Source organism: Hipposideros armiger, unplaced genomic scaffold (genome assembly GCF_001890085.2).
Source record: "Hipposideros armiger isolate ML-2016 unplaced genomic scaffold, ASM189008v1 scaffold_1, whole genome shotgun sequence".
NCBI classification, from domain to species: domain Eukaryota; kingdom Metazoa; phylum Chordata; class Mammalia; order Chiroptera; family Hipposideridae; genus Hipposideros; species Hipposideros armiger.
The window spans coordinates 8,740,252-8,763,688 of NW_017731351.1; the positions used below are offsets into that span (position 1 = coordinate 8,740,252).

The 23,437-nt window shown below is 43.4% G+C and overlaps 1 protein-coding gene across 3 annotated transcripts in view; it reads right to left on the minus strand.

Moving 5' to 3' along the window:
* LOC109373498 (bifunctional heparan sulfate N-deacetylase/N-sulfotransferase 3) overlaps positions 1 to 23,437 on the minus strand; it is a 107,206-nt gene that overhangs the window by 29,984 nt on the left and 53,785 nt on the right. For all 3 annotated transcript variants that reach the window (XM_019627549.1, XM_019627372.1, XM_019627462.1), the window contains exons 5-6: positions 17,003 to 17,188; positions 16,032 to 16,160 (exon numbers count right to left, since the gene is read on the minus strand). In XM_019627549.1, coding sequence (XP_019483094.1) covers positions 16,032 to 16,160; positions 17,003 to 17,188 — 315 coding nt within the window. The remainder of the gene's footprint in view (positions 1 to 16,031; positions 16,161 to 17,002; positions 17,189 to 23,437) is intronic.

A 23,437-nucleotide genomic window follows, 5' to 3' on the forward strand; every position in this document is an offset into this window, starting at 1 on the left:
TCCCGATGGGGCCCTCCTCTTCCGACACAGACCATGGGAGCCAGTTTCTCTCATGTGTTGCTTTTACTGTCAGGATACACCCCTCTTCTGCAAGGAACATGTGCCACGCTCTCTAATGGTTCCAGTGCCCCTCGTGTCACAGCTGAGATGATGAGCGGCCAAGCAGCCATCACCCCTCTGCCATCCCCTGGGGAGTGGGAGGGGGGACAGGCCCACTGCACAGCATCACTCTTTCCAAGAAACTTCCTCATTAACTTGCCATAATTTCCAGAAACTTAACCGCTTTATCTTGGGTGTGGATGAGCCATTTGAAATTTTTGCCTGGTGGTCCCGCTCACAGCTTATTTTGGTGTCTAATATCTCTCATATCTTTGTGCTACTACAACTGTTTTATGCTAAAAGTTCCTTTCATTCATTTTATCACCTTGTCCAATGGGAGAAAAAGATGTCATCATTCTCGTTTCTAAGGCTTACATTCACTGAGTGCTGTTTCTCTCCCTGGCTGGTACCTTAGCCGTCATTTAAGAACCTCAAAGGAAAGGTCAGCTGTGGAATGATTTGGCAAAGGGCTCTTAACATTTCGTGCTTGGGCCGTGACAGGCTTTCAGGGAAAGCCGGAAGGGTAAATCGCTTGCCCTCTATTGGGGACAAAGGTACAGAGGTGAGGGCAATGCCATTTAAAGCAATTTAGCTTGGTGCATTTGTCTTTCTTGTAACATTTATGCCTCTCAGGTTTTCTGGCTGTACATTCAGATCCGCAAGTTCAGTCCTTTTATTACAAGCTCATGATGGATGATCAATTAACATCTCTGCTAGGTGCCAGGAGTCTTTCTGTTAGTTTAATGCATCCATTACTTTAGCTGCTGAGCAAATGTTTACACACCACGAGAGCGTTTCCAGCTCTCAGATCACCGATTTTCAGTGAACTCTGTACCCCGAGCCTCCGCGGCTGTGGGGTTCCAACACCATCTCCGCCCGCTCCGAGAGCCCCGCTGCAGGCACTTAGAGACCAGACAACAGCTGCTCCTGCTCCATCAGAGTCACAGAGTGACAGGAGAGTGAATGCAGCTACAGCTTATAACAGACTTAAAAGTGACTAATTCAGAGAAACCCTTATTTAAGCAGCTGTGTAGCACGGAAGTCATATTCAATTTTTCAATGAACACATACTTATTTTTCCAGCAGAAGCCATTTTAGTTTTAAAGCACTGCCTCTACAGCACAAGGAAGGTGTGTAGAGAAATGAAATTAAACCTCCCTATCAGCGCTTAATTTAACCAAAAAACCCTGACAATTTAAACAAGTCCTTCAAGGACACGGACCCGCATGAAAATCTGATTTGGGCTCATATGTGAATGAATTATATTCCATTAATCAAAAAGGTCAGAGTCATCCTCAGGAGGTGACAATTAGCTGTATTTGTTCATAAAGCTGAATTCGCCCTGATTGGGGGAAAATCCACATACCAAACAAGTATGTTTATTTTGTGAATAATAATGTTAATAAAAAGCTAGGTTTTCAAAAGCTAGTGACTAATGGCTGTCAAGTTTCTAAATATTCAAAGATATTTAAAAATCTATTTGTTGTAAGACAAACCTCTAATATAGCAATTTGTAAAATGTTGTCAGTTTAAAATGAGTGTCAGTTTAGCATAGAAATTTATGTGGAGAGCTCTTTATGTAAAGAGCAAAGACTTGAAGGACAAGAAGGAACAGTGCTGACGAGTGAACACGTACTTGATGTGACTGGCGTCACCCAGGTGTCTGCACCTTCAGCGACAGGAGAAGTCTCTGGGCCTGGCTGGGCACACGGACCCATCTCACCAGGCCGACCGCATCCGGGGCATCGCTCCTGCTTCAGCGTCTGTACACTTCCAGGCACCTTCAGGTATACAGTCTTCATAACTCTGTCTTCACCGTAACCTTGCTAGACCGATATTCACCCCATTCTTTAAAATAGTTCAGAAATGTTATGTCTGGATTATTTAAAGCAAGAGCCTGGGACTCTCTGCCAGATGTTTTCCTTTCCCTCCGCTGCCTGAGTCAGGCTGGCTGCCTCATCCCTGTCCTGAGAACCCTGCATGTCCCCACCATTCAGGGATTTCATTATCTACTCCGTTTGTTTTTTTCATTTTTCATATTGAACTTAAACCTGTCTCTAAGGCCTCCATTGAAGACCTCCATTACTGATGAAGTTCACAATGATTTTTTTCCCTTTCCAAACTGCAAGTTGATAGTGCGCAATTCAGTCCCAAGTTACATATTATTTTGGTCATTCTCCATTTTTCCAGATGTTAATTTCATAGCTCCTAAAGTAAAAATGTAAATTTTTAAGGCAAGGGGTCATGGATTATAAAGCTTTCTAGTTTTAACTAGTTCTTTCCAGTGGGTATCTCATATTAGGGGCTTAATAAATATTCCTTAACTTTTCTCAGCCATTTCCTCGAGAGAATTCCACCCTAGAGAAAGTGCGCTGCCTGTTCCTTCTCACAGGAGGGGTACATGGCTGGTGCCGATCTACATGCATAGGAGAGAAGTTAGCTCATCACAGGCAGTGGGTCCGTTAGGGCATCATGGCCTCACGATCCCAGCTCAGGAAGGATGGAGTGATGAACGGCACACTTGCAGTTTCTGCCTCACTTTGACTAGGGGTAGGAACATGCAAATTTGCGTTTTCTGCCTCATTTTGGGGGTAGGAATGTGCAGTATGTTGTCTACACGCAAGTGGAGGGAAGTATGGACCAGCTGGTCAGCCCCTGGCACCCTGAGATCCAGCCACAGAGAAAGATGCACGGACCATCGTAGACACAGAATATCCATCCATATGACAGCACACACGTATGTGAGTCTCCTGCCCAGGGGCGTTCCAGCTCACAGTGGACATGCTGTGTGAATGGGTGTCAGGCTCCCTCCACACACGGGGCCAGGCTGAGAAGGGCATTTGGTGAGTCTGTACGTCTTCAGCAACAGGCAGAGGTGAACCACACACTCAGAGGGTCGTCAGTTACCACAGGGATGTGGGTCACAGCCCTGGTGTGAAGGAGGCTGTGCCTCTCAGAGTGCAGGGCCAGGGAGGGCAGGTTCCAGCTTTATCCAGAGAACCATTTCAGTCCTTCCGTGATGAGACAGAGGGAGGAAGGATTCTACCCCAAAGCTTTATCTAGTAAAGAACATAGAAGAGACAGCACCTTTTAAACCAGAGACGGCCGTAAATGAAGACAATACTTGGTGGTGGATGAGTAATAATCGTTCATATATGATATTAATATACTGAAGAAAAGAATGGAAGTAGGTGGAACTGAGAGTAAGAGGAGCCACCATTACTGAAAAAATGAACCCTGAGTGAAAGCTAGGCAAGATAAATAAAGGTGGGAAAAAGAGGAAATCAGAAGCAAAAATTCATGGTTAAAGGGACTTTAGTTGGTGATACTGGCACGCAAAGGAGGTTAGATGAAAAAGGCGGATAGATTCGAAAGTCTTGGCAAGTCTTTGAGTCCTCTCTGTACGTCAAGGAAACAGTGACATCACGGCTGACCATTGTGGCATTGAATTGATGAAGTGAGCCAAGGGTTAGCAGTAAGGTCCGGGAGAGGCTGCTGGGAGAGGGGATTAGAAAGGCAGCGAGTTCCTCTGCAGGCTGTGATGAGTGATCAAGGGCCTTGTCATGGCTTTCAGCTGTAAATCTCATGAAAGACATGGAGCAGTGTGAAAGGCAGAGGTGGCTTTTACCAGAGCAAGTGAAATGATGAAGTTATAGGTGCCAGCGGGGAAGCAGAGAGGAAGGAAATCAGAGGAGGGGGTTCTTCCGAAAGCTGCCCGCGGGGCCCAGGGACACCTGCCCTGGGATGGGTGGCTCTGGAGAGAATTCTTTCCAGGCTCAGGAGCCAAAGAGAAGTGGAAAACTAGAATGCCAGCCGTGCCAGCCGTGCCTGTGCTGTGTCTTCCTGAGTGGGAAACAGGAGTGGGAAGCCTTAAACACAAATGGCATCGATGGAAGTGTTTAAGTTAGCAGCGTGCTCTCCAAATAGCCCACCTCCTTTCACTGGAAAGCAAATGCCCTGCAGCGTGTGGGGCAGCCCCCAGATCCGGGCACAAGGATGCTCGTCCACTGTCCAGCCAGCTGTTCAGAATTGTATATTTTAAAATTTTGAACAGAATGGTCGTCACTGCCTATATAGTTCATGAGATCTGCTTTCTCTTGTAAATATGAGTAGAGATCATTTGCAAAATAACAGAGTAGAATTTCCTGTGCAGACAGATGCTTTTTATATTTATAATGCTCGAGCTCCTTTTTTTTTTTTTTGTCCTCGTGATGCTCTGGGAAGCTGGAAGCTGATACAGTTTTTCATATCGAGTTTAGTTTAACATATGGTAAAGATCTCTGTGAGACTATCTCCAAGCTTCGCAGTTACCAGTTTCCAGCCTCCACAGGAAACGGAGTGGTGCTTCTGACGCGTCCCCGTTTCATGGGAGATCACAAAGATCAGCCTAAAGTTAAACCACAGAAGCCGTGTTTATACAAAGCTCAGCGCGCAGTTTAAACCACAGCAGCACAGAAAGTGGCAGTGGATGCTTCAATTCCATTTCTAAGTTCTTCTAGCAAAATATGTTAAGGCAGATCTGTAACCGAGGAGCTGTGAAGTCTGTTCTTGAGCTTTTAGTGAGACAGATATGCAAAAAACAGGTTCTGGACCTGGATGTGGCCTGTTCTGGACCTCGGGTTAGCAGTTGCCCGAGTACGTCTCCTACTAGATTCTGAAGTTTAACAGGAACAGAACAGATACACATCTCACGCTTGCAGACCCTCGGAGGAGGGAGCTAGGTTGAGCTCTGCAAAATAATCGGTCGGTGTTACAGTCCCGCTGTGTTAAGAGTTTGTGGGAATAAAGGGTTGGGAATAGTCATTAGCCCTCATGATGGAGAGCTGCAGTCCGGTCCTGAAAGAACTCCGTCCCACCTACATCTGTGCTTTTCCAGCTCTTGGGCCTTTTCTCCGGTGTTTCCTGTTTTTTGGTTGTGTGTGTGTGGGGGGGTGGGGCTACTGCTTTGTCAGCTTCCATCCCCACTGTGATTGCTCAGGTATTCTTTCTCTCCTTTCTCTCAGGATCTCATGTCTGTGCATAACATATCCCATAGGATGAGAAACCAGGCTGAGATGTGTGGCTTAATTCTGATGAAAAATGAGGCTGCTTAAGGTCATGAGTGTGGACCAGAAATGGCCTTTCAACAGCACAGCACGGGGACAGGAGAGAATGAGGGCCTCTCTCACTGTGTCTCGCTCTGGTCAGGTGTAGGCTTGCTTTGAACCCCAGTGTTCTCACCTGTAAATGCTTCAAAGAATTGCTGTTAGGGTCTGTGAGACCAGTAGTATATGCCAAACCTCACAGTGTCGTGGCTAGAGTTACATGGTCATGAATGAAAGGATGAAAGGCATGTGGCACATTGAGAGTACAGAGGAGGTTCTCTTCATCCCCTCCCCTCCCCTGGGGCCTGTCTTGCTTATTTTCTTGTTCTTGCTGCAGTCCGTACAGTCGATAACTGGAGAAAGTAGAATTACAGATAGTTGAAATATTATTAGTGCTTTATCTCTCATTCTGTAGAATTTTAGGTGTTAATGTTTTGAAATTTGAAGAAAAAGATACTTTAGATACTCAAAAAGTATTGCTGAACTGAATCCCTTAACATAATACTTTGTCTCAAAATCATTTGCATGAATATTAATTTGTAATTAGACTGGTTTGATCACTCTTTGCTAATAAGGACTCTTGTGTGCTGGCACTTTAAAAATCTGAGCTTTACCCTTCTTGGTAAAAAAAAAAAAAAGGTGATGGAAACTCATCAAAGAAAAATTACAAAAACAGAAAAGCAAAAAGAATAAAAAATACCCAGTTCCCAACATCCAAAGATGCATTTCTTTTCCGTAACTTCATGTATAGATTTTTAGACAAAATTTTGATACATTATATATAATATTTTGTACCCTATTTATGTATAATATATCTTTTACGTCTCATGTTTTTGCCAAATTATTCATAGGCATAAATTTTAAAATCTGCAAAATAATCTAAATGGACGTAATTTATTTAAACATTTCCCTTCAGTTGGACATCATTTGGTTCCATTTTCTTCCTCACTAAACTTTTTCTGTGTTTAGTACTCTTTCCTTAGGATAGATTCCTGGAAATGGAATTATAGTATTAAAGAGCATAAAGATTTGTTGAGGTATTTGCCAAGTTGGAGCATGGTGATCTCAGAATCACGATTTTACACAGAGGACACTTAGCCAAGCCTCCCGGGCATCTAACTGTCCTGGTCCCTCCAAGTGACTGTGTCAGCCTGTGTTTCCCTGGGATAGATGCTCACCTGGCCTCTGCTCTCTCACTGGGGCGGTGAGCACTCAGGTGGCCTGGTTATACCCGTGAACCTTGATTTCCAGTGTCTGTAAATAAATATCTAATTCCTAATAAGAGGGCCCTGTGCTGCTGTTGTTATTGTTACCGGTATTGTGACATTTCACAAAGAGCACATGGGTGCAGAGTAGACTGCAGGAGAAGCCAGGTGAGTGTGTCCCTCCTCTGTCCTCCCAGCACCTGCACTGCTCACTGGCCCGCAGGTGCTGTGAGCTCCTGACACACTGATGCACCAACAAGGCTAACATAGTCTTACTGGTGTGGAAGGAAAGGTGTGGCAAACGCACTCATCCTGCAAACCAACATTCCCCTGGAGGTCATGTGATACCAAGGTCACAGCAGTCTCACATGACCTTCAGAGAGAACCTCAGGTCCACTGAGACCCAAGACAGAAACATCAAGAGCAAATATACAAATGCAAATATGGCTTGTGTGGGTGAGGGCCTCCATTCCAGACAGGAAATCACTCATGTCTACCTCCATGTACTAGCACCGCAGGTAGGAGCACCCACAGAGCAGAGCATCAGCCAAAGGCAGCCAGGCCGGGAGCCAGTGTGAAACCTCAAAAGCACCTAATGGTTATTCCGGGGCCCGCTGCGGCCATCTCAGCCTCAGATGCAATACAGTGCAGCACGTACGTGAGACTGAAATGGAGCGCCAGGCATCCTGAGGGGCACTAAATTGGGGAACCCCGCTTTGAATGTACCTGGGGCCCTTCCGGAATATTCCTTGCTGGCCCCGATTTCCCTTTCCTCTACTGCATCCTCAGGCCTTTTGGGAGGTGCTGAGAAATGCTCTGGCTTTGACTGAGTTCTCTGAGGGCTGAAGTCCCTACAACCAAGAAAGAAGTGAGCAGCAGGAGACCGAGGTTTCGCAGGAAACCAGGAAGTCAGTGAGATATGTATGCAAAGATTTACACATATGTTTAGGAGGCATCGTTTCAAACAGGAGATTGTAAACAGCTAGCTGCTTCTGAAACACGCCAAGCTCACTCATGAGCTGTTCCCTCTGCCTGGAGATGGAACCCGGGCACCGAGGGTGGGGGTCACACGGAGTCTGCAAGCCAAATGGGAGGCTGGCTTCCACTCCAAAGGGGACTTTCGGAGGATGTGAGCAGAGAAATGACGTAATCGGACCTATTTTATTTGAGAAACATAATTATAAATCGACAGAAAGCAAAAAATCAGGACAGTGGATAACTGTATATCCTTTACCTGTTCTCCAGTTGCTTGCATTTCACTACATTTGCTTCATACTTTCTGTTTTTCTCTTTAATATACCTCCTATTTTGCTAACTCATTGGAAATAGGTTGCAGATATCAAGGCAAAGGTGGTGGATAGAAATTTGGTGGTCTGCAGCTTAGGCTCCAGGAATTAAATGGTGCACAATTTTTGTTTTGTTTTTTTTTGATATGACATAGTTTTTTAGAAAAGTCTAGAATATTTGTTTTATAGTATATTCCATCATTTGGATTTGTGAGACTGTTTCCTCATGACTAGATTTATGTTAAAAATGTATTGTCAAGAATACAAAAAAGGTACTTTATAAATTATTATTATTTTTTACTGTGGTAAACAATATATTCCATGGAATCTACCACCTAGCAAATGTTTACTGTACAGCAGGTCTCTAAATAAAGCTTTTTCAGATTGCACGACTGGAACTCTATACCCGTCTAACATTAACTCCCCACTTCCCCTCCCCCAGCCCCTCGCAACCACCATTCTACTTTGTTTCTATGAGTTTGAACACTTTAGATCCTCAAGCAAGCAGAATCACACAGTATTTGTCCTTTTGTGACTAGCTAACGTCACTTAGCGTAATGTTTTTAAGCTCCATCCATGTTGTAGCATGTGTCAGGTTTCCTTCCTTTTTAAGGCTGATTATTCTAGTGTACGAGTATGTCTGAACCACATTTTGTTTATCCATTCACCTGTCGATGGACATTTAAGTTGTTTCTACCTCTGGCCGTTGTGACTAATGCTGCAGTGAACATAGGAGAGCAGGTGTCTCCTAGAGAACCTGTGTGCAATCCCTTTGGCTGAATACTGGAACTAGGATTGCTGGACCATATGGCCGCTCTAGTTCTAATTTCTGAGAAAGTTTCACACTGTTTTCTGCAGCAGCTACACCACTTTCTGTCCTCTCAGTAGGGGCTGCACTCCCTTGCACACCCACCAGGATGTAGGAGAATACCTTGTTTTCCCACAGCCTTAGCAGAATATTTTAGCAGCCTTTTGAATTTTTGCCAGTCCGGTGGCAAAACGGTATTTCAGTATATTTAACCTTGCATTCTTCTTCCTATGAGCAGACCTGAGCATTTTTCATAGATTGAATAACTTTCAAAAGGTTCTCTGTGGATGCCATGTGGGGAGAGAACGAAGCCCAGTGACACAAACCCTCTTGAGTCAGGTGAACTTTGTGATCAGGTCCTTCCTGGTGACCAGGTTTTCTTTCAGACTCAGGACAGCACATACACAGGCATTGCCGTTTATTGAGAACCTGCTTTATGCCCAAAATGTTGCCTTATATTGTGATTATCAAATAGACAAGACATGATGCTCTCTATCAAGGGATGCACGGACTATGGGATGAGAAAGGTAACCTGTAGTATTGTGGGCAAGTTCCGTTAGGCTCATGTCCCAGTACTATGAGAACGTAAGTGGGGAATGTCTTCTATAAAAAGATGGGGTATGAGCCCCGGTTTTCTGGAAGGCATTCAAGCCTGAGGCAATAGGCCTTTAAGCACTGAACGAGATAACGGGTCCTGTTTAGGGAACTACAAATTCCCCTGTATGGGAGGAGGGAAGGGTACGTATGTGAGTATGCGAGATTGTGGAAAGCACAGGCCATAAAAGTGGGGAGGAGCCAGTTTCTTTTTTTCTCCAAGTGAAGTTTTCTTTTTCTCCCGAAAGCAATGGGAAACTATGAAAGGATTAAATAAGGAATAATACAGTATTCATTTCTTTAACTTAATACCTATTTTCTTAAATTTCTTAATAATATCCATTTCCGTGACTCGAGAGTTTATCATGCTCCCTAGTTTTCTTAACTGCAGAAATGAAAAAAAATATGCAATCATGCTTTCTTGTGTGCCCTTATTCTCACTGTGGCAGGTGATTATATAAGCCACAGTTAGCCACGCAGCATGTTACTGACAGAAGAATAGGGTTGATATGGAGGCAGCAAATGCATGAACTAAAATTTTTGGCTTTACAACTTTAAAAGTCAGATCAATTTATAAGTAACATCAGTAAGGTTTATTCTAGGATATAAAGTGCACAGTTTGTTATTCGGAGCTCTTTAGAAGTGCAGTCCACATTTTCCCTTAGCTATGACTCTCTGTTATGGCTTTTTTCCCAAAAGCACTTATTTTTTGTTTTTCACCCAATGTGGAAATGGGTGGCTTTTCCTAGATAATGGCCAGACACTTAAGCTGTTCACACCTTTTCCTGGCACTGGGTAACTGAGTAGCGGACAGGTGGTGTGTCACACAGGCCGGTTTACCTGGACTGCGAGTGGCAGAAGCACTGAACTCAGAGTAGGGGAGGAGGGGCTTCTCCACAGGTCACAGCAGGAGTGACCTTGAGGCTAAAATTAGGTGATTAAATAGGTGAATCTTGTGGTTCATTCCAGCTTTCATTGTCCATTGTTCCATGTCAGGCTAATTCACCATTAGTGACAGCCTGACAAACATTGAAGGCCACTTAAAAGTTTCCTGGATCCTGAATTTCATGTACTTGGAAGCAGAGAATCTGCTACAAGGAAGTTTTATTAAAACCATGTTCACATTTGAATATGTGCTAAGTCAAGGGATGCCCCTAAAACGAAACTGTTCATGCATTTAGTCAATTTTGAAACCACTTAATGACTGCTTATGAGGTCCAAAACACACTGACGTACACACAGTGGGAAGCACACAGATGAAGCACACATAGATGGCTCCTGTGAGAACGCCCCTCCAATAGGAAGAGAGATTAATACACAAATCGTGTGGAGAGGTAGTGAGACTTACAGGTAGAGAACAGCTGGGACTGAGTAAATGTTAAGTCTGTCCCTGAGATGGCACAACAACCCCATTTTACATCCTTCGCTGTTAGATCATTTTTAAAAAATGTATTCTGTGTGTGTGTGTGTGTGTGTGTGTGTGTGTGTGTGCGCGCGCGCATGCGCGTTCTGGTCGTAAGAGTAATAGATGTTCAGTGCAGACACTTTATGAAAATCAGACAAACCCAAGAAGACAGTGAAAACTGTCTTCGCCCCGTGACCAAGGGCGACCACTGCTACCATTCTGAGGACTTCCTTCGCATTTACTTCCATGCATATCTAACTTTCTTATAGTAACTTACTTTATCACAGACCATATCATCAGCATTTCTCATATCATTAGAAATTATTCTACGACATGTTTTTTAATGGCTGAATGTATTCCACTATTGGGGGTCGGGCATAATTTGCTTTGCCAGTACCCTCTACCCCCCTTTTTGACATTTAAGTTCATTCATTCACTTACAAACTATTTCTTCACCCCCTACTACATGCCAGGAACTCTTCCTAATCTGCCGATAACAGAGTAAACAAACAGAAGTTCCTCCTGGAACTTGCATTATAGAAACCAGATACATAATAAAATGATAAAGCTAATCGGTCCTGCCTCAGAGAGCTACTTAATACTTCACAAGGTTGAAAATTAGCCTTTTGGCGCTCTTCAAAGAGGTGCAGCTTACTCCCCAACCTCTGGGATTGGCTGGACACGTGCTGACTTCCCATAGGCCCCAGATGCACGCTAGATGGCAGCCACAGTGCCTGCCCTTCCAAGCCTTTCTGCAAGGAGAGCCCTTGGCGGCCACTGACCAGTCAGCCACAGCTGAGAACAGGTGGGCTGGGGGCGGTCGGGGTGGGGGGGCATGAACCGAGGGCAGCAGTCTGCAGTTGGCCAGACTGATACTGGCTGACTCAGACCCGTGAGCTGGGCCAAACCGCTTCTCGTGCCAGGGGATGACCACAAGAGGACGAGGCCGTCAGCCAGTGAGAGCTGAGGCTAACTCTTACATGGAAAATGTTTAATGCAGTCACATTGGGCCGTGTGTAAGATTAACTACTGAGGGTACAGAAACCATCAGCAAGCAGCACTTCGGAGGCACAGAAGGAACGAGTATAGTCAGTAGTAGAAAAAAGAGCCGCTCAGACACGTAAAGGCATCTCTCATGTTCATATAAGAGCACTAAAGCAAGGCCAAGGTGAGGAGTGCTCATTTTCATGGGCCCTACAGCTGCCATGAATCAGAAAGCCCTGCAGGTCCTGTGCCTGGTGGCCCAGCTTTCTGGGGTCCCACACCTACCCCATTACTTGAGGCAACTTGAATGAGTCTCTAGCGCTTATAACCAGAGGAAGTCCACCAACACAGCACGTGCAGAGCTGTATGGAACAATATGCAGTTTGGCCGCGTCCAACTCATGAAACAGGTTTTACTTATGCTTTTGATTTGAGAACTATCTTACCTGGACCCAGAATTCCTTTTCTTCCCTTTCAGATCCATTGCTTTTTGTACCAGACATTAGAAAAGTCAGTTCATCTATGTTAAATAAAAACAAGGTACAAGCCATCATGTTTACACACTGGGATGGTTTCGGAGATGAAAAACACATTCTTCACCCCAAGAAGCAAACAGCAAGTTAATAGCTACTAGCAAACCCACAACACAAGGAAGGTGATTAGTCCCTGACGGGAGTCTGCAGGGGATGCTGTGGGAGCAGGAGTGCCTCCACATTGGGGCAGAGAAGGCTTGCTGAGGACGCGCCTCTCAGCGCAGTCTGAAAGGATAAACAGGAGTTGCCTCTATTTGAGACTCCAAGCTAGAGTCCTCTGCTCACTAAGAAAGACATATACCCCCATTGTTTTTAAAACTTACTGCAGATTTGGACTCATTTTCCATTCCAACAACTTGATCATAGGTCCACAATTTCTTTAGCAGTTTTCGGTAATCTTTGATTACCAAAATTATTTCTGCACTTTTTTATGCTCTATAGTATTTCCCAAATATGACTGACCCTAAGAATCACCTAAAGCTCTTGATAAGTGTGCAGGTCCCCAAAACTGTCCCCTGGAGATTCTGATACATTCACCTGCATTGTTTTCATCAGGTGTCCCTGGTGCTACTCATTAATAGCCTCATTCAAGAATCCTTTTTCTACTTTCCAAAGGTGGTGGTGGTGTTATTATCATTTATTTATTTTTCAGTAAAGGATTTTCTGTTATGGTGTTTTCCAGCATTAGCAAATAAGAAACAAAAAACATAGCATTTCCCATTAGGAAAAAGTTATTTGCTTTTAGAAGAATTCCATAGATAAGCACACACACATAAATTATAATTTACAAATGAATTCAGTGTGCGTTGTTTTCTATACAGTCTGCCTTCTTGTGTGAATTTTGTTTTACTTTCCTTGTAAATCCACTCATGTGGTACTCCCAGCCTAAGAAGCTCATTCTATTCACATCATGTTTATGAGTTTTCTTTAACGAGAGAAATAAAATCTAGACTTAGCTTTCCGGGAATTGGGTGGGAGGGTGTGGAGACCATGTGGGCGGACGCTGCATGAAGTGAAGAAGCGTAGCGACGTGAACCACAGGCGTGAAGGGATTATCTACTGTGTGTGTGGGGCGTTTAACACTTTGATGAGGGGAGCGTGATTTTGCTGTGCTGTCGGAGATTCGCTCCGCCTGAATCCAAGCACAGGTGGTGAGAGCGGGGCTCCCATGCGATTCCCGAGTCTTTTGGATTAGTAAGTAAAGCGAGGACTGACTTTGTTATCAAGCATGCTGGACTGAGGCAGCGCCCTCCACAGATGCCAGCTGGTAATGACCCAGTGCCTGCAGCCTGCTTACTGAACATGGCTAAGCTGAGACTCCGGGCGTTCTGGAATTAGAAACCAGAACACTGGTGCGGGAAGTCAGCATCTTGCCTCAGAGCTTAGGAGATAACATGGTCTCCACAAGAGGAACGATCATGTCTCATCCAGCACTATGCATCCGTCATGCTAATTAAGTATTCTCACGTCTTCCTAAGACAGATGGAAACTCACGTTAAAATGGACAGCACACTCTTGCCAGTTCCTTTTGTATAAGCATACATATCATCAATTTACAGGTTTCTGTTTATTGAGGGCAGATGCAGTCATCACCCATGAGTCTTTTTTGTCACCTTCGTGAGTTTCAGTTCTTAGCACCACTCTACATGCCATTTTATATAGGTGCATAAAGCACATAAACTCTTTCTCACTGTTTGGTGAAGCATATATGAGGGTACTTACTGCCCTGTGAATTGATTAAGAATATTTCTCTCTGGTTGTATTACCTGTTTGCACAGAAATCTTGTGCTGTGTGCCTGCAGCTAATAGTGACTGTGGGATCATTCCAGTGGCTCTCTCTCCTGGTATATGCATAAGGTAACTCTCATTAGCTGCCTGAATCAATCAACAGACACTCCAGGGTCTGTTACTCAGCCTGACAGGCTCCAAAAGCCAATTCAGCACGCTGACAGGGAACATCTGTTTCTCAAGGGCAGAGTCTAATCAGCCAAGACCATCAAACTGAGATGTAAAGACAGAATATCATCTAGCAGTTTAAAATGGGGAATTGTAAATTACAGAGGACGTGCAATATTAGAACCTGTGCAGTGAGAGGGTCCTCTCCTGGTAGGCAGGTTACATGGGAAATATAACAGTCACCAGTTGAAAGAAGATTTGTAAAACGGCACTGCAGATCACCGTCCCAGCAAGTACAAGTTCTTACAGTCAATCAACAATTCTTTTCTACAGTAGGCTCTCGATAGGAAAGCAGACTATAATCAGGAAGCTGCTTGTGGGGTTTAGGATCAGAAGAAGGATTAGAAGAATTGCATTCTTAAGGGTCCCAGGCTCAGAGCGCCTGATGGCCCTACCTTCCGGTCACCCCCAAAACCTCCAGGTTATTAATCAAACTCTCTCTGTCCACCAGAGCTGGGCAGGCCCGGGACGCATTGTAACACTCACTGGAGAAGGCCACGGCTTCTCTCCTGCATAGCGCTGACACTTGTCTCTGCAACTCTTCATTTGTACTAAACTTAAGAGGTTGACACTTTTTTCTTTAACAATGAGAAATACTTTGGTGACAGTAGAACATTCAGGAGAGAGGGTCATGCTGTTTAAGGAACCTGGTTCTCTTTGCTGTGATTTAGTTTAGGCAACTGCTGGTTGAAGGAATCAAGAAGGTGATTGTGTGTTCATAGTCCTACTGCTATAATGACAGGAAATGTAAAACATCAGTGTTTCATAGATTCTAGACTAAAAGGCCTTCACATTGTTGGTGAAACTGTTAGTGTATTAAGAATAGCATGTTAGCGCTGGATCTTCAGTTCCTAGTGAGGCATTGGTTTAACTCTTATGCCTGCCTATTATGGGCCGAATTAAGAAAAAAGAGGAGAAAGACATATGAGATGATTCCAAAGATACTTTCATTTGTAAAGAATATATAAGTTAGAAGAATCAAATGATTTCTGATGTACAAATCAGAATTATTTATTGATATTTTTATGCTGTGAAGGTTGGTAAGCTTTCAGAGGCCAAATGCCACACGACCCCAAACTATCTGGATTTTTGGATACACATGCTAATTTTGCACAGAGATGAGTTACCCATACTTCTGTCTGATTTACCAGGAGCTGAGAAGTAGATACAGTTAGTAAATACAAGGAGATTATGACAAATGCCTGCAATTTTATTTGCAAGACCTGTAACATTAGGTCAAGGGAAGGCCTTTCAAATTGTATTCCCCTTATTCCTATCTTATCCAACTTTTATGCCAATAGAATTTTTTTCACATTTGGAAAATTACTTTTTTTTTTCTATCTTGAATATTGCTAATACCAGGGGCAAATCCATATATCTCCTGAAAAATAGCCGTAGCTTTATTTTTTATGTTAGTGATTCTCAGATGGGAAATAAAACCCCTTGTTTCCCTCATTAATATGCTCTACTTCACTTAGTTCATCTTCCTGTACACAGCTTTATAATAATTGCGTCGAGCAGAAGTGTGTGCAAAGGTTCCTTATGGAGGTGGCACTCAGCACTCAGATGGGAAGGAGGAACCACGGTCCTTTGTGCAGACTGTTCTACCCCAGCCTGAGACCCAGAAAGAAAATACCTAGATGAACATGCCAAAAGGACCGCATTTGCTTATCTAACTTCTCTCCCATTTCGCTTATACCGTTACTTTAAAAAGAAAAAAAGCGTAATGAGGGTATTGGGCTCCTAAATGAAAAAACAACAACAACAAAAAAAAACAGTCCCTAGTGGGAATGGAGTTTTATAGGTGAAAATCTTATTCTCCAGAAAAGCAGGAACCTCTGAATTGTGGTCACTTCCCCATGCTGGACACTTGGTAGCTCTTCCTGCCATTACTACTTGGATAACTAGTTTGCCCCATCGCCACCTGTGGTTCCATTTCATTTTTATCACTGGTTTAGACCTGGAACTTCATACTGACAGGGCTAGTAACTACCCAACCCTGGCCTCTTTGTCAGGTCAGTTTTCCTCTGCCCTTTTGCTTGCCATTGTTTCCTTGGAGAATAACTCAAGGCACTCACCGGGTTGAGGACCACAGTGAAGAAAAGTTCTCCTCCCTGGATGCTCTTGTCCAGCTCCTTTGGGCCTCCGGGGTACTCTTTGTAGAAAATTGTGTGAGTGAAAAGCCCACAGGTTTGTCTTGGGAGAACCTGAGCAAGAATGAGCAAGTGAGGAAAAAGTCCCTTCAACCAATTAATTTGTTGAAACTTAGCTTTTATTCTCATGGAAGATGGTGCACAAGCTGGTGTCATTATTCAGTTTTTAACTAAGGCCCAGAAAATCCGTCACAACCTGGGAAAGTGAGGGTGACATCATTATAGCAGGAATACCGAAGAAAGCGGAAGAAATACTTTAAAACTCAGATAGACTTTGAATTATTTTAGCCACTTATCTATTTTAAATCTCCAAGTCAGTACTTCTATTATAAAGCCTAATATGTTTCAGCATCTTAAGAAATAAAATGAAAAGGAGAGAAATGAAACTTTAAAAATATTGGAGTTCTCTGCTCTATATTGTAATTCTAGTAGGATAACCCTATCTGCCAGCTTCTACACGTACAATAGAAAATGAAGTCAATTATTAGCTTAATGTGATTCTTAGAAAATGGCATTTTCAATTAGAGCGAAATTCGAGACACAAATCATAGCATCTTCTCTTGTCTGACAGGATGGCAGCAGGCTGTGGTACCCGCCTCACTTCTGAGTCTGTAGCCTGCCAGCTCCAAAAGTAAGAATTAAGAGATTATGCAATTGGTTAGTAATTTTTATAAAATATCAGTGTCAGTTAAAAACAGTTTTGAGCTATAATCGAATTGACAAGAAGCAACTGTCATTAAAGCATCATTTGCTTAGATCCGCCCAGTGTGCTCTCTGCAGCATGCAGCCTCCCCTCCAGTTTGGCTGCACACTTGCTCTTGGCCTTGGTCCTTCCTTCTAACGAGGACTGCGCATGTGCAGGCCTGGCCGTGCCCCGCGCCCGGGTGTGAGCTCACCATGATGTTTCTGTGGATGAAGCCCCTCCGGTGCCGCGCAGGTTTCAGGTGCGGGTACTCCTCGGTGCTGGTGACCTGGATGCCCCAGACCTTCTTCCAGGCCTCGTACAGCTGGCCGTGGACCGGGTACACGCCCGAGTGGTGCGGGGCCACAGCGTAGCCCATGTCCGTGGGGATTCCGCGCTCCTGCGACCAAGCAAGTGTCAGTTAGAAGGAGGGAGGCTGATTTGGGTCCTCGCTCCCCCAGGATTTTCAAGTGTACTGTAAATACGCTTGTTTAAATCCATTGTTACTTAACTGTTTGGTAAAATTAAAGTGATAGATATTGAGACGTGTAGACCTCGTGAAGATTGGCAGCCGCCCGCCAGTGCTCATGTGGATGCATTTTCATGGCAGAGGTGGTGGGACGACAGGGCAAGTGACGTTCATGAGTGACGTGCAAGAGCCTGCTTTCAGGTCCTCCCGGCACAGCCACTGGTCTGTCTCACAGTTTCCCCAAGTTCAATGACAAACATTTGCTCCAAACCACACTCAGCGCTCCGCACAAATAGAACCGACATTTATTAGAGGCTGGAACACATTCTGAGACCACCAGACCTGCTAAGGGCATTTTGTTTGCATGTTGTCCAGTCTCTACAAAGTTTGTCACATTTCCGTGGGTCCCGCAGCATGTGGACCCGTGATAGACAACGATCCCTGCCTCAGTTATCTTTTATACAGCGATTCTCTTATGAGTCAAATCCTGTTATTATAGGGAAAGTAGAAGGTGCTGAAGGAGCCAAGTAATCTGGACATTTAGTGGGTCCGGAATCAAAGTTTTGGTGATCTTTAATTCATCATATAAATTTGCCTGCTATTCTGTGAAAACTAATCTGTGATGATTATGTTGTTTTTGATAGATCTGGTTTAAGAGTTTCAAGTCATCTCTGTTGGCAGCTGTTGTATGATAACAGCCGGTCTTCACCACCCCTGGTTCCTGGGAGGTGAGCCCTTAGTCCTTGCAATTTCCCAAGTGATGAGAATGTCTTTGGTCTTCATGGTGGGCCCTGATCCCACACCCGAGTTTGTGCTAGCGAGATGACTCGGGATGGGGCTGGCCCATGTCAGAAAGACCAACCAGGTGATTAGAGAGTGGGGGCTTCGAACCAGGCAATATCAGGCTGTCCTCCAGGGAGGCGAGCAGAGCTGGGGATAGAGTTCAGTGGTGGGGCCAGTGAGCCAGCAGCCATGCTTATGAAATGAAACCCCAAAAACTCTGACGCCATGCCTAAGGGGAGCCTCCCTGGTTAGTGATGTTCCTACATGTCCAGAAAATGCAGGAAGGTGGTAGTCTTTGTCTCACAGCTTAGACTTTTTTTAAAAAAAGACTCTAATATCAGAAATAACAAAAGTTTTTGGGTAAAGGTGTTAATGAGATCTTATGGAATAGAATAGCATTATAGCAGCTCATAAAACAGAAGTGTGATATATCACTCTGAAGTGACTCTGATTGAGATGAGTATATGGTGTGTCATTAAGTATATAGTGAGAAAAGAATCTTGTTTTTCTCGTTCAAAGATAGTCACACCATGACAATACAATGATCAGTGTCTACCAGGGACTCTTGGGGCAGGGAACAGCATACTATCACAGAGAATTGTGGATTTACAAGTCCTGGGCTCGGTGCTGCTCTTCATTGGTTGTCAGACATTGGGCAGGTTATACAAGTTCAACAAGACCAAATCCCCTTATTTGCCAAGTAGTGTAATAATACCAATTACCTAACCAAGTTGTAGAGAATGAAAGATAAAACACAAGCAACATTATTGGTAAAGTGCCGTTTAATTTCCTTTCATTTTATTAACATCGTTCTCTTTCTTATTGAACCAACAAATTAAACAAGGAAACTTAAAAATCCTTCCACTATCACTCGCCCTGTCTCAAAAAACTGAAAATTCTTATTTAAGAGCAGACTGTTCTAAAAGAAAATATACTATCATCAATCTTATCTAAAAAAAAGTTTCACTCAACAGTATCCATTTCTTCTGGAAAAAGTAATTGATGATATGTATAAAGTAGGAGGTAAGAATATCCTTGGTGAACAATAAACCGATAAGGCTGTGACAGCGACATTAGCAAAAACCCTTCCTGAACATACCCCCTCCAAGCACCACCCCAAGTTAACAGCTGAATTATTTGAGGAACTTAAGTGGAATTTATATAGTAACCCAAATGCATTAAGAAATTCCAGAGACAAGAGTCAAGCTAGTAATTCAGTACCAATACTGAGAAATGTTACAGAAGGTGTGGTTGTGAAGCTTGAACCTTCACGTTCACTCGTAACCTCTAAGGAAGATGATGCGAGGAGAGTGACATTATTTTTCTGGTCTTCCCTGATAGTTATGTAATTTATTTGAGGTAAATTCCCATTTAAAAACCATGCTGTTTTCCTCTCCCAGAGTTCCCTTCAGAATACCTGAAGTGTCCTCATGTCTTTGTTGCATGTCTCCTGAGTAAACACACCACTAAAGGGTGCACTTTTGTAAGAATACTCAAAAGAATGATGTAAACACTTGTACCTCACACAGGCCAGGTTGATTTTATTTTTAATTGCTTCAGTTTCTTCAACTATAAATACATGAAGGAGTTTGTAGGAATGTAAAAAAAAAAATTCTGAAGCTTTATTTTTTATGTTTTAGTTTCAGAGTTTGAAGTGATGAGTTTTATTTGGACGTTTGGAGTCCTTATAAAGCTTTAAACAATTCAGGGACAGGCTCAAATTCCCAAAATACTGGGGAACTCATTTATCTTCCTAAAATATACAAGGTTGATGATAGACTATGACTCTTTAAGTCTGCATAGTACTAATTTTAATTGAAGTTTACTGTTCCTGAGAGAATAGAAAAGCTGATGTTGTTCTTTCTATTAGCTGTGCATACCCTCTGGTTTTTATAATAGCCACTGGGACAGTTAATACTCATGGTAACATAAGAATTTACAGAAATCATATATGTAGCTATTTAAAAGCAAAATGGGGTAAAAAAGTCAGATTTTAATATTCTCAGTTTGTTTAAAAGTATAACTTTTAGGAAGTATGTTTGTTTAAAAATATACCTCTTTGAGGTTTTTGTAATAGCAGCCAATCCCAGTATTAATGGTATGCTAATTTGCAATTACACAAACCATGCTGGTGTTTATATTTCCATCTAACAGGCGCTGAGGTGTCGATCACCGTTCCATGTACACACTTGTCCGGGTCAGAAGAACTCTGCTTGAAAGCACTGGACTGTCCTCCCTCTTTTGTGCCTTACTTTCTGAACACACTGATTCAAATCCCTTCTAAATCGTGAGATGGACTGATTACTTTCAGGGGTGACACTCAAAATATTGACCAGCCAGCACACCATGCCACTGATCAGTCAGAGCTGGGCCTGGATGCTGGAGACTGGGCCAGGCCCCTTGGCAGCTGAGTACCTAGAGGTTTGGGATTTCCCGGGGAGGGGCTGGGTGGCACGGGGGTGAGCGTAGTGGTGTCGACACATCTCAGCATTGTGATAACTGGCATGGCAACACCAGTACTTATAAGTGGAATATTAGCCCAGATTCTGTATCCCTCAGTCTTCTATGTCGCCCTCTCCAAGTTCCTTCAGCTCTTCTTTTATGCAGTCGATTAGACTTCACCATATCAGTCGTCCTGCTGTAATGGCTCATGTCTTGCTTCCACTGTGCTGCTCGGACCCCTCCCGAAGTGGCTTACCCGCTCAAACTGGACTTGCTGCTTCCTGATTTGAACTCTGTCTCTGTTAGCACAACTCAAATTACACTTTGTTTTCAGTATCGAGAAAATGAAAATCTAACGTGCCCTTTTATAACATGCTTCACTGAAGTAGAAATGATAGAATTCATTTATTCTCTAGGTGGCAAGTGAACCAATGAAAAGATTATCATAGATCCTTAACCCCGCAAGTCTTTCAATATATCTGAAATTACATTTTGATACTATAATCTTTATTTTCATATTAGAAAAGTGAATGTGCTCACTAAACGAAAAAGTTGTATAATTGGCAATAGACAATTCAGCTAATGTAAATTAGCAGGTTCTGCTGAACTTGGAAAAAAGTGGGGTGGAGGGAGGGTAGGAGGACGCTACTTGAAAGAATAATCACAATGCAATCAGAAAGTACATCCTCGGCAAGATTTCAGGTTTGCAGATCAGGTGCATGCTTCCCGGCTACTGGTTTTCATAGTATTATCTATAACAGGGTTAGGTAGGACTGATAATGGCACTGAGTTCTGTGATAAAAATCTCTACTGATTATTTTCTCATTAAAAACTAAACCACCTTAATTGGCCAAAATTTAGTTTTTCAATTGAAAGTATATAGGCTGATGACTTTTTTTTTTTGAGGTTTAAATGCAATGTTACTTTACTTTTTAAATAGAAATTTGTCCAATGTTTAAAACTGTACAATAGATATTTCAACTTGTTGTAAGTAAAAATTAATGTTACAGTTGATTGTTGCCTCCAAAATGGTACCGTTCCAAAAACCCCCTGTTGAAGTTTCACTTTAATGCCTGAATTAGCCCCTATTAGGTAACTAAAAATATTTTCTAATCTACCGCTAAAGCTGCACTTCTGGTGGCTGTAATAACCAAGTGCAAGTTTGCTTAAAGGATTTGCTTGTCCGTCCATGATAAGCAATTAGATGGAGCTTTCAAAGCTAAATGGAAATGGACGTCAAACTCCCCTGTGAAACAGAAGAGCCCACATTGTGCAAAAGGATAGCGGATCGGATGTGTGTGCTAAACTTGGTGAAAATAGCCAGTGTTTGGCTGTAAACGGTGCTGGAGTTTTACATCCTCGTCTCAGGTTCTCCTAGCTGGAAACACCCTCGGACTCAGTCACACGTCCAACACGGAGTCCTCTCCGTGGCCGCTGGGCCTGTTCAAACGCCCCTGCTGACACGTGGCCCCCTGCTTCCTTATGCTCTTTCAGCTCGTTCGCTGGGAAACACTCAGGGTCGTTTGCTAATTCTGAGCCTGCACGCTGGTGGAGAAGAGCGGGCTGTGACCCAGTTGAGAAACGCACCGTGAGCACAGAATAACTGTGCAAAAGTCACTCACATGTATCATGCAGTGAGTTGGTAGTTGGGGCGGAATTCCCTCCAGCATAGTTTCTGTTGAATTACAGTAGCGTCTGTGTCTATACGTGACGAGTGTTATCCAGTCACATGGAGAGTTCCTCCGATTCTGGTTCGTCTCCTTTCCCAGCATTTTAGAAGCTCTGCCCATCTTGGGAACCTTCGGGAACCTCAGGGGACAGCTGCGGTCCGAGTTCACCTCTGGCTCTCAATTCCCTCGTGTTAGCAGGTTTACCCGGTTACCAGGTAGAAGAGAAGTCTGTACCCACACCGGTGGACGGGGCTGGGCCCACTGAAGAAGGCCGGGGCCACGCTGTGCGCGGTGTGAGGAGACGTGTTTCTGCCCTTCATTCCACCCTTAGGGAGCTTTATAGTCATGAGCATGTTGCTGTGTTTCTCTGATTTCCAAGTTTCCTCTCTAAAGTGTGAGAATAACTATACCTAAACTCAGGGTTGTTGGGAGAATTAAAGGAAATAATACGGAATATATATACAAAACTAAACCCTGGCTCTTTTCTCATCACATTTTTAAATTTGGCAGCAAAGCAGCTTTGTAACCCTGATGCCTTAATGGGAAGTAAAAGAATGAACACATACTTAGAAAATGTGTGGAATTCACGTTAACTAAATGTCGTCCCAATACAAAGCAAGCTGTTAAAATTGAGGACTTTTGTCCTCTTACCTGCCACTCTAAACACCTCAGGAGCCTAGGCAAAAAGTAAAGGTGGCGATTTTATGATACTGAATATAATGACAATACAAACAAGAGCTGCTATGTGCTGACTGCTGTGTGCTGCCCATTGCTCCCAAATGCTGTGTTCTCTTTCATTGTTGTGGCTGGGGAGGGACTGCCCTGGGTTTAGGCTTTTCCCAGCCTGTCCTCTCCTGACACAAAAGTCAGCCAGTCCCCTCACTGCCTAGGCATTAAAGATACTGGGTTGTCGGAAAAGTCATGACGTATTTTTTCTATGTTTTTCGTTGCAAAAATGTGTCAGGACTTTCCCGACAACCCAATACATTCGGTCTGAGTTCTGAGATCCTTGATGACCTTTCTCCACTGCCACAAGGACCATAATCTGGGTTGTCACCCTGTAGTTAAGGATGACACTTCTAAGAAATGTCCTCTGTGTGACATTTGAGTTAGGAGGTTAAGAAGGACCAAATTTCAATTGTGATGATACTTTCAAGTCATGATATGTTTTAGTTGAGAATTCTTGAAAAATAGGTAAAAAAATCTCCTGAGCATGCCTGTTCTTACTATGTGTACTTTTGAGTACTTACACTTGCTTTAAGTATAAACATGATATTGGCCATCT